This window comes from Dunckerocampus dactyliophorus, chromosome 12 (assembly GCF_027744805.1).
Source record: "Dunckerocampus dactyliophorus isolate RoL2022-P2 chromosome 12, RoL_Ddac_1.1, whole genome shotgun sequence".
NCBI classification, from domain to species: Eukaryota; Metazoa; Chordata; class Actinopteri; order Syngnathiformes; family Syngnathidae; genus Dunckerocampus; species Dunckerocampus dactyliophorus.
This window is the reverse complement of record NC_072830.1, coordinates 18,140,120-18,151,387: the sequence shown is the minus strand read 5'-3', so window position 1 is coordinate 18,151,387 and position 11,268 is coordinate 18,140,120. Positions and strand designations below refer to the sequence as shown.

Below are 11,268 nucleotides of genomic sequence, written 5' to 3'. Positions count from 1 at the left end.
CTGCTTAATTAAAATAAGAAATAAATTAATCGCAAATCTCTTTATTTGAACCAATAAATAAATATTCTGAGGAATAAATAGGATTGAGTAAAGCATAAACCTGACGAAACTAAAAAAAAAAGAACTTTAAAAGGGTTCCTTCCAAGTACAGCGGAACCCAAGGACACTAGACTTGAGCAGGACTGCCTATCGGCTGCAACTGAATGGAATAGAGTATGGTATGCCATGAAGCAGCAAATCCGCCATGACGGTGAGCAAGAGAGGTGGGTGAGGCTAGGCGGACAATAGTGTACAATATATTCACTAGCTCTGAACTGAGTATAAAATAAAGTTATACGCTGTGCGTACACTTTGAGGAAATGGATGAATATTATTTACTGAAAACAATGAATTTATATGTGCTTATACAGTGCTTATACAGTGCTTATACAGTTTAAATATCCATATACAGTGTAAAAATCCATTACACTGCAGAAATATGACCTTATGTAGATTAGCTTAAAGCTAGTTTACTCACAGTTTTATGAGTCTTGTCCACTGTCCTGTTTATTTACAACAACCAGTGTTATAAATCTACAACATTTTTATCACACATACCTGCCTTTGTTTTTGTGGAACTTGAAAAATGACAAATCTGGTTTTTGACCGTCTATGAGAGCAATTAATGGCTGAGCAGTGTGCCAAGGACATGTGTACAATGCAATGTTTCTGGATTCTGCTCACCACGCAGGGCATACTACGGAAGTGGATGCCGAGTTGACAGTCCTGTTCAAGTCTAGTGTCCTTGGTGGAACTTTGGTCAGTGTACGTGCCAGGTTAGCGTGTTTTTCACAACTGAAATGAAAACTGGACTTGTGGGGTTTATCTCAGTCGATGCTGGTCCTGTGTGACGTCTTGCAATGGCTTCATTGAACTTAATACTTGAACTTCAAGTGATGAATCAGAAATGCGGCTCAAGCCAAAGGTCTTTTCTTTGAGATTTGTAGAGCAGAAGCATCTTGAACACCTAAAACCACCAGCACCAATTCCAGTGCAGCTCGGACGGATGACATCTTGAGTACCTCTTGAAACAACAAAGCACACAGTCTACAGCTGTGAAAGCAGCGCTGTGAGACTGCAAGTGGTGCTTGTACAGACCATTGGCATCCTCATGACAGGTGTGTACTGTATATTTTCAATGTACAGCATCTTACTTTATCTTACAAACACAGTCAAATAAATACCTTCAGCAAGATATGACATTATCCAAAAGTAACCAATAGTTACCGGTACTCAAATATGATTATGACATTATCGGCATTGGCAATATTGGCATTCATGTTACCAGGATTGACTGACTAATGAAGAAAAATGCACTTATGAACATTTTGTGAAGGATTTGATGCAGGATTCAAGGCATAATTGTTCAAATTAGAATCTTCAATGAACAGTCTGGATAGAGTCCAATAGTCCACCGGCAAAATACAAAAATAAGGTAGAGTTGGGTATCTTTTACATATCCGATACCGTCGCCAAATCGGTACTTTTGAAATGGTGCAGGTGCTTAAACGGTGACCGAGCTGGCACTTAAAACAGTGGGTCATTTGGTGCCGAGGCGCACAGGAAGAAAAAATAATTTTCATTATTTCATTTTTTTTATGTTTTATTTTTGAAAAGTGGCCGTATTCTCTCTGTTACATCCGTCTCACTTGACGCATGTCCATTATTGTGTGCTAACTTTATCTCATGCCAGATAGGCTACTACTGTATTTTTTCTTACACCTCATATTTGGTGTCAAATGCTGATACTATGTGGGAATGCATAAAGGTAAGTTTTGATGACTTATTGAGTGCTAATGTGCACATTTGTCTCAAGTTAATTCATGCTAGCTTTTCCCACACACGTCAAACAGCGATGTAATCATCTCTCTGGAAAAACTTGGCTGGAACTTGAACTGGTGGATGTTGGGTCGGCATTCATTTTGTGCTTTTAATTTGATGTTATTCGTGTCTTAGTTTTACACAATACATAATAAATAAGATAAATTAGATCGCTATAATGTACCCCCCTCCCCCCAAAAAAACAATGCTTTTACTGAATTTTGAGACATGCAAGTTGAACAGGAGTCTGAGCCGAAAGGCAAAGCTCTCAATTTACCAGTCAGTCTGCGTTCCTACCCTCACCTATGGTCACGAGCTTTGGGTAGTGACTGAAAGGACCAGATCGCAGATACAAATGGCCGAAATCAGTTTTCTCCCTTGGGTGGCGGGGCTCTGCCTTAAAGATAACGTGAGAAACTTGGAGTAGAACCGCTGTTCCTCCGCATTGAGGGGAGGAGCCAGATGAGGTGTCTCAGGCAACTGGTCGGGATGCCTCCTGGGCGCCTCTCTGAGGAGGTGTTCAGGGCACGTGCGACTGGTTGGAGGCCTCAGGAAAGACCCATCCAACATCCAACCAAGATTCAAGAGATTCAAGAGAGTTTTATTGTCATATGCATAGTAAAACAGCAGTTATACCATGCAATGAAAATCTTATTCTGTTCATTCTCCCACGAAAAGAAAGAAAACACAAAGAATAAGAACATAAGAAACATAAACACATAAACATATATACCAATAAATTAAGCAACAAAAACAGAAGAGACATTAATACAAATAAATAATACAATACAAATAAATAATACAAATAAATACATAAATAAATAAAGTGCTATGAGTGTGTGCGTGTGTTGCGTGCGGCGTGTGTGAGTGCTTCGTTGAGAAGCCTGATGGCCTGTGGGTAAAAGCTGTTTGGTGGCCTAGTCGCTCTAGCTTTTAGCCTAGCATGCAGGCCGGCCCGCTTGCCTCGTTTACGCCTCGGATGCTTTGCTCGCCGGGTATTCAGCTCACCAGGCCCGCAGGCTGCTGCGTTCTCCCGGCGCAGAAGAAAGGCAAAGTCTGAGAGGCTAAATGAAAGTTCATGGTGAACCCTGCCGATGTTCAAAAGTGTCTCTTTGTTGTAATGTACTGCGTGAGTGTGTTGAATGTCCAAAATGAACAATAAAATAGCAAAAAATAGAAAAACACGGGTGAGTGTCACAGAGACGTCTGCCACGGAGGGCGCCATCTTTGATCTTTGACCAGCCTGCGAGACACAATTTTGTAAAACACCCACGGAAAAGAATACTTCAAATAAATCACTAAGGGCATCAAACTGACATGACACTCATTTTATACAGTCTAGAACTACCTTGCACAAACCAAATTTGAGCATGTTTTTTTAATCTTGTGACTAAAAGATAAACTCTTTAGTATTTTACTTCCTCTTCCAAAGCAAGACATCCATGTGGTGAGGATGGCTTGGGTTAGAGAACAGACACAGTTTGGTTACTCAGCTGGTTAAATGTCAAACGTTCACTTCCCTCGCACTCGCTGGCATCAACTTTGACACTCTTTCACATACACATACAGTACACCAGCATTGCTGCTGCTGTTGGTGTCTTGCAAATCACTTGACAACTAATACTAATTGGTTTCTTTAAATACGTCCTTTTGATTGAACAGCATTTACTGTTCTGGTAAAATCAGATATGACAATCTAGGCACTGTTTCATGATCAATAAGTAAACACAAAGAGTGATTGTGGAGGCAGGCCGATGACGCGACGTTTCCTTACTTAAACTCGTTTCAGTTGATTTGAATCCAAAAGATTGCTTTCAGTCGCTGTCATCCCTGTCAGAAAGTCTCATAAGCATGATGATAAATTCTTGGCGTCAAAGGAAACTGCATAGTAAATAAAAAGAGGATTTGGCCACGGCCCCCCACACCTGTTGAGCTCAACTACAGCAGTATTTGTGAAAGTTGGTTAGTAGTGTGTGTGTGTGTGTGTGTGTGGTTATATGCACCTCACAATATATGTAAATGAAGCAATGACTACGTTGACATGCAGTCAACTGGCCGGAACTACTTTCCTCCACAACGAAAAGCGACCAGAACTCGGCTCACGGGCAAAAGTCACTGTTGATGCAATAAACTGCTGATGGGTATGTCATACAACTTTATGTCAAACAACCTAGAAAACATATGATTGTACTCTTACTGATGTAACTAACAATTTAAGCATGGAATAGATATAATGTGAATTAAGGGAATCAATTGTGAACATAACTTTGCTACACTCACATCCAGTAGTGCATATTATTGTATCTGTCACATAAGCACACATGCCAAGGAATTATCTGGAACTGTCACGCCCTCTGCTGTCCTCCAGTGGTCCCACTGTGGATGTAGCAGGCCGTCAGGCGTCAGCACGTCTAAAGTCATGTGCTTCCAATTACTCGAATTAGTGTGACATTTGATCAATGAGTTATTCACCTACTGCTGGGACTTTTGTCACCCCTCACTTCTCTATGGATCCAAAATCTTCATCTTATGTGTGTTTTCCGTCTGGTTTTCTCAAAGTTGTCTCTCCACATGTGAGCATTTCACTGCCTAAAAATATTTTGTACTACAGTGATTCCCAACTAGTGGGTTGGGCCCCAAAAGTGGGTCGTATGGAACAATATTTTAGTCATATTCCTCCGTCCTATACTATATACTTAATTTTAAAACATAATTTAACTGAGATTAATTGAGATCTGTCATTCTGGAAAAGGTTATAAAGCAATATCTAAAGCTTTGGGACTCCAGCGAACCACAGTGAGAGCCATTACCCACAAATGGCGATAACATGGAACAATGGTGAACCCTCCCTGGAGTGGCCGGCCAAACAAAATGACCCCAAGAGCGCAGCGGCGATTCATCCAAGTGGTCACAAAAGACCCCACAACAACATCCAAAGAACTGCAGGGCTCACAGTGTTCATGACTCCACCATAAGACACTGGGCAAAAATGGCCCAAAAAAGTTCCAATGTATAATAATAGATATAATAACTGTAATAGCAACTGAGCTAAATATAGCAATATGTAGACTTATCATTTACTTACATTCATCTAAAGAATCATTAGCTAATCCACTACATTTTACTAATAAAGAGTAGCAATAGACTAACAAAATATATCCATATAACTATAATATATATAATATAAAATATATATAAAATATCCAGGTTTACTGATTTAGAAACATTAGTGTTTTAGTGGTCACTATGTAAAACAGGGCAAGTTCCACCCCCGCGGCTCGGAGGCTGAATGTACAGTATACTGCGGCTTGTGGCTGCCTTTGGGCGGTGCGGACCTGTCAACAGCACCCGCTGTTGTTCCAGTGAGAAGACAAAATGCAAAACAATACGTGCTTTCACTTTTGAGTCCCCAAATACCAAAAAACTCCCCGATGGCGCCAGAAAAAGTCGCTAGATTTGTCGCTAGTCTCTTTTCCATTGAATATAGTGTAACAGTAAGGCGCAGCAATAAATAAGTAAATAAAGGGCGGTTCATCGGCCCATTTTTGGTCGGCCCTCTGGGAAAACTCCCAGTACTCCCAATGGCCAATCCCTGGTTGCCACTGCGTCACATCCTGGCCAACCCAACAACACCGAAAATGGTAAACAGTAATTAAAAAAAAAGAAAAGCGTCACCATCATAAATTGTAATAAGTAGAGTGCACAATGTCATTTTTCTCTGGCTGTTGATGTGCATGCACAGAAAAACTAAACATGTTAATCACGCTGAAGCACATGTAAAAATTGCAAAATTTCTTTTCTTCAAAACCTTTGACTTAAAACTCATTTATTTACTCATACAAAGTGCAAATAAAGCATTTATCAAAATAATAAGTTAATACACTAGAGCATTTTTTATGGAAATACTACAATTGACATTTCAGTAAACAGCACCCTGCTGCCATAAAATATACCAAAATGTAATCTTTTCTGCAAGTTTTTCTTCATAAACTGAAACAGAAAAAGTGATGCTTTATTTGAATATGCCAATCAGTACCCCTTTCAGGAGAGTGACCCATTAGCATGTTTAATAGTCATTGTATTTCTTAAATATTGTAGTTGACAATATTATTAAGCAACGAAACTGTAATGTATGGTGAACAATGGTACTGAATGCAGTCACCTAAGACACTTACTGTAAGCTATTATAGAAAAAGAGCAGCATGTTCAGTAAAATGTGTGAGCAGGCCCATAATATTCTTTGTTTTTATCTGATCTTTTAGTTTTTACCTGAGTAATTTGTATTTTTACTTATTATTTATGGTTTTACTAGTCTGTGCAGCACTTTGGAAACTGTTTATAAAATGTGCTATATAAATGAAGTAGATTGGATTGGATTGGCTAATAAAGTACTAAATGAGGAATAGGAAGACGGGAAGCTGCGCTTTACTAGCAGGCCCATAATAAATTAGTAAATGAAGAATAGTCAGATGGTCTGCTGCGCTTTGCTAGCAGGCCCATAATAAAGAAAATGAATAAATGAGGAACTGCAAGATGGGCTGCTGGGCTTTGCTTGAAGGTCCATAACAATAAGTATGAGGAATATTAAGATGGGCTGCTGTGCTTTGCTTGCCGGCCCGTAACTGTTAAATCATTAGTCTCCCTGGAGGCTCCGGCATACCCGCAATCCTCGTGAGGACAAGCAGTATAGAAAATGGATGGATGGATAGTGTCTCTGGCAGAAATAAGAAAAACACATTTGTCATTTTTTATTAACGCCAAGAGGAACATGCAAAAATCAAAGGATATTACATAAGATTGCCGCTTTTGGAGAAAAACCACAAGAAATTGACAAATTGACTTGGCACATGGCTCACTCCTCGCCCTCCAAACTCTCCTGCTAGCTTGACATTGATGTTCTCCTCTGATTTTGGCTCAACATATGCAATAAAAGTGATTGTTAGAATTATTAGATTAGATGAGGCTCCAGACTCCAGAATCATCCCCTCCTCTCTTTGATTGCCATTGTTCAGTCGCGCACACCCCTGGTTTAAGCCCTAAATATGCCTCACACACTTATTAAACACATTTAAAGTATAAAATGTACCGGTACTCACCACGAATGAATGATAATGTAAGATGATCCATGACTGTCAAAGCTAGTGCTCCCGTCGCCAAACAAACTTTTGCATATCAGCACACAACCGTGGTGCGTTCAAGGACCTCCGAACAAAGTGCAAAATCTTAATGCTTAAAAACATTACCGTTGAAGCGTGAAGACCTAAACATGTAAAAATTGTGGTGCTTTCTAACAGTAGTACATGTGTTTTTACTTGTGTTATCATGTATTTATAAATTATTACCAACTTATAGTCAAATAGAAATGAAAGAAAAAATATGAATGCTGACTCCCAAATGTACAGGACCCATTGTATATGAATTTAAGGTTTTGTATCACTGTTTTATGCTGTAGTTCCACTGAATGCCATTGAATTGACCAGATCTGCCATGACGAAATTTGACATACTGTAATACAAAAAATGACATTGCGGGTTATGAAAATTAAATGTACACGGCGGAAAACTGCATTATATTGTAAAACTAATAGTCAGCACCGGATCATCTAGCTTTATTACCATAGTACATGTTGAAAACACAAAACTGAGATGATTAAAACTGTCATTCTCACAGCCAAGACTTCTTTGTTCGTCCCAGTCTGGCCAACTTGACCTTCACCTTGTCCAAGTTCTCTGGACTTCTCTTTGAGGTGCATTCCACAGTGGAGTCTGTCTCAAAGGAGATAGCCGGGGCATGTGTAAGAACACCTCCAGTCTTCTCAGCCATGGCTGATCGGGTCTGCAGAACCAGCTGACCTCTCAGAGAATGCCTGAGTTGCAGCAGGAGAGGGTTTTGTTTTGGGTACATTTTCACCGATTCGGTCTCCTGACTGCAGCAGGTGGAGCAAGCTGAGCAGAGGACACGGAAAATGTAGACCCAGCCCAGGTAGTGGAGCTCCGCAATGTTGAGCACAAAGCAGCCCAGGCTGATGCTGAACATGAAGTTGAGGAATATAGTTTTCTCGGTGGCACGAGATACAAAACAGTCTGTGCGAGTCGGGCAAGGGTAGGTCTCACAGCGGTAGAGGTGAGGCACCTCAAACCCAAATAACAAATACTGGCCCACCAGAAAGGTGATCTCCATGACAGATCGAAGTAACACATGAAGGATATAAATGAGTAGAACCTGGTTAGATTGCTGAGTAGGGTCTTCTCCTAGATCGGCTCGAGCCTCCTCTAGGAAACTTGGCTGTGCTCTTTCACTCTCATCCCAATCCTCCCTGAACTGAGGACAGTAAGGAGAGACACCCACCCGCAATGCCTCCATTCCATCCTTCTGTCCAGACCTCTGCCTTGAAGGCCTCTGTCTCAGCACCTGCGCTTGTTGACCGTCGACCTTCTCATCTTTGGCAATTTTATGCAAAACAAATACAATGTAGAAAATGGATGGGGTGGAAACCATCACAATTTGGAAAACCCAGAATCTCAGATGTGAAACGGGTGCAAATGTGTCGTAGCAGACGTTGTTGCAGCCGGGCTGCTGCGTATTGCAGGTGAACTTTGACTGCTCGTCGTTGTAAACGGCGTCTCCCACCAAGGCCACCAACAGGATGCGGAAGATGAGCAGCATGGTGAGCCAGATCTTGCCGATCACTGTAGAGTGATTTTGCACCTCAGAAAGAAAACGGCCAAGAATGGACCAGTCACCCATGACTTGACCTTCGTAAGAAAGGAACAGGAGTTAGGTGTTGTTGGTACTTTTAAAAGCAATGATGGGATAATAAGATATTTGTGTCAGGTCCATCTTTGAAAACAGAATATATATTTTATTAGGGCTGTCAAATGATTAAAATGTTTAATCAGATTTACAAATTAACAGTTTACAAATTAATCATGATTAACCACCATTTGCAACTACAGTAATCCATCGTTTATCGTGGCTCATTGTGATATGTGAATTTCCGTGAAGTAGGATTCCTTACTTATAAATGGAATGTTTTTGTAGGTAGAAAACCTGTTTCCTTTACCCCTTACTTGTGTTGACGTATTTTGCACGATTGACTTTATTTTGCTCAAACAATTCTTCTGACTCGTGTGGAGTAAGATGTTGACACAAAGGTGGCAAGCCTGTTAGATAGATGGGCATTTATCTGTCAGCCACCTGACCAAGTTCTCGTCCACAGTTGTCAAACCACCAGCCCCATTGGGATGACGATAAATGGGGCAGGATGTTATTACGTGGTCCGCAGTCTGCTCCTCCGCACCACACTCACAGGCCGCATTGGAAGCCATACCCCATCTGTACATGGATGAGCGGAAGAGATCAACGCCGGTTCGAAGGCGGTTGGGCCTGACCCAGGCGGGCCTGGGAAAGCATATCCCCGGTGGTGTTGTACTGACGTCACAAATGAAAACATGGAGTCTGGAAGAACTTTCTTGCCACTCCATGTTCCAAATTGTAGTCCACCCAATGTGCTGCATTTGTGCTTGACTGATTAAGGTAATTTAGCAATTCTAGTGCAGCAGACACAAATGGGTCTCTCGAGTTAAGCTGCCGGAGGACACAGGAGGCGGTCGTGCAGGAGATGCCCGGGCTCCTGTGCTCGGCATGCTAGAAACAGTGTGGCTCTCTTGCGTCGAAGCTCAGATGGTTGGATACCTGCTAATATGTACAGATTGTCCATTGCTGTGGGACGCAGGCATCCGGTCACTAAGTACAAAGCGTCGTTAATTGGCTTGTCTATTTGGCTCAAACATTTGTATCCAGTCAAAGGGAATAATTGTATTATTTTGTCGATATTGTTACATTGCCACAAAGTGCTTGTGACACATTCATCTTGTTATTTGTGTGGTGCAAGATAACACCGAAAGGCGTATTTCCTGTGTTAGATGTGTGCTCGAATGTTGACATAGTTACCTTTTTCACATTTTTCGCCATTGAAAAACAATCCTGTCGCGGACGTTCTCCTCCCATTCCGTGTGTAAGTGGTAGGTTTTTGGCTTCTTACTTTGTCCTTCTTCCCCACTCCCTTTGAAACCCTTCTTTATGTTTAGAATAAACAAACTGGAGGCTAACTAGTTAGGTCGGTAGTATGCTATGTTTAAAGTGGCGGCCGTATCTTACGTCCCATCTTATGTCCTCTGATAATGGTAAAAATTGTATTTAGATTGTCATAAACAGGTTTTCTATACTGTAACTATGAAAAAAAATTATTTATTAATATTGAATCCTACTTCTCAGAAATTCAGTGATTGCGGTAGGGTCTGGAACCAATTAACCGCAATAAACGAGGGAAAAATGATTTTTTAAAATAATATTTTAGGGTGTCTGGAACTGATTATTTGGGTTTACATGATTTCTGATGAGAAAAATTGCCTCGGTTTTCCTCAATGTTTTGGAACAAATTAATAACGAAAACCCAAGTGTTTGTCACATACATGTTTTCATGATTAGAATCATGATCAACAACCACGATCTTGACAAATTTCAAGTAAAATGTATTAGCATCACGATGGGCCATACTGGCCTTCACTTGGTATCAGATTGATAGCTAAACTTGCAGTATCACCCACACTACTCCAAACATACTGTGTTTTGGTTGACCTCAAATTCCCAATTGGTTGCACTTGCCCAAATTATTACTGTATTTTGCTGCATCATTTTACCAAACAAATACAGAGTTGCAGTGTACAACATATAATGTACAATATGCTGTATTATCAAATGAAGTGATGGGTAACAAATACACAATAATAATAAACAATATTAAAAGATGAACTTACCTTCATAAAAACTTGAGCTTTGTAGAATAAATCATTACAACATAGCTTTCAAATGCATTCTGAATTGCTGTTTTTTTTTTTTTTTTTAATCTTCAAGTTTGGATGCGATGAATCCTGTCGAGGCCGCTAAGGGAGAATAGGCTGACCACACATAATGAACCAGTGCGTCTGAAACTGGCATTGTGCAGTGTGTCTACAAAGGCAGGCAATGTACAGTGCAAAACACAATGTGGGGAGGGCTGTGGGGGTTCCTTTTCTGAAAAGCCGGGAACGGTCAAACAAAAAGTGTATGGAATGAACTGGAAAGAGACAATACGGTTTATGGAAACGCTTGCTGTTTGGCAGGCTCGAAAAGTAAAATTTATAAATAAATGTTTTTAAAGCACTCTAAGAGCTGTCATGTAGGTGTGTGTGTGTGTGTGTGTGTGTGCTGTACATCCACAACCACTGAACACACCACTGCAGCACTGACAAACAAACAATACATCTGCTGAACATCAACATACAGAGAATGTCACAGTAAGGATTTTGGAATCCTGATTTAAAAGGCTTATCAATTCCCAATTTGGACTTTTGTCAGTTTCAGTGT

At 40.6% G+C, this 11,268-nt stretch overlaps 1 protein-coding gene across 1 annotated transcript; it reads right to left on the bottom strand.

Annotated features, from left to right (window-relative positions):
* Window positions 1-6,665: 6,665 nt before the first annotated feature.
* Window positions 6,666-10,821, bottom strand: LOC129191075 (gap junction delta-2 protein). Its single transcript, XM_054794073.1, has 2 exons — window positions 10,680-10,821; window positions 6,666-8,615 (listed from the first exon to the last, which is right to left on the bottom strand). Exon 2 carries the CDS (start codon window positions 8,605-8,607, stop codon window positions 7,525-7,527), a length of 1,083 nt encoding a protein of 360 aa, XP_054650048.1. The 5' UTR covers window positions 8,608-8,615; window positions 10,680-10,821; the 3' UTR covers window positions 6,666-7,524.
* Between the last annotated feature and the right edge of the window lie 447 nt (window positions 10,822-11,268).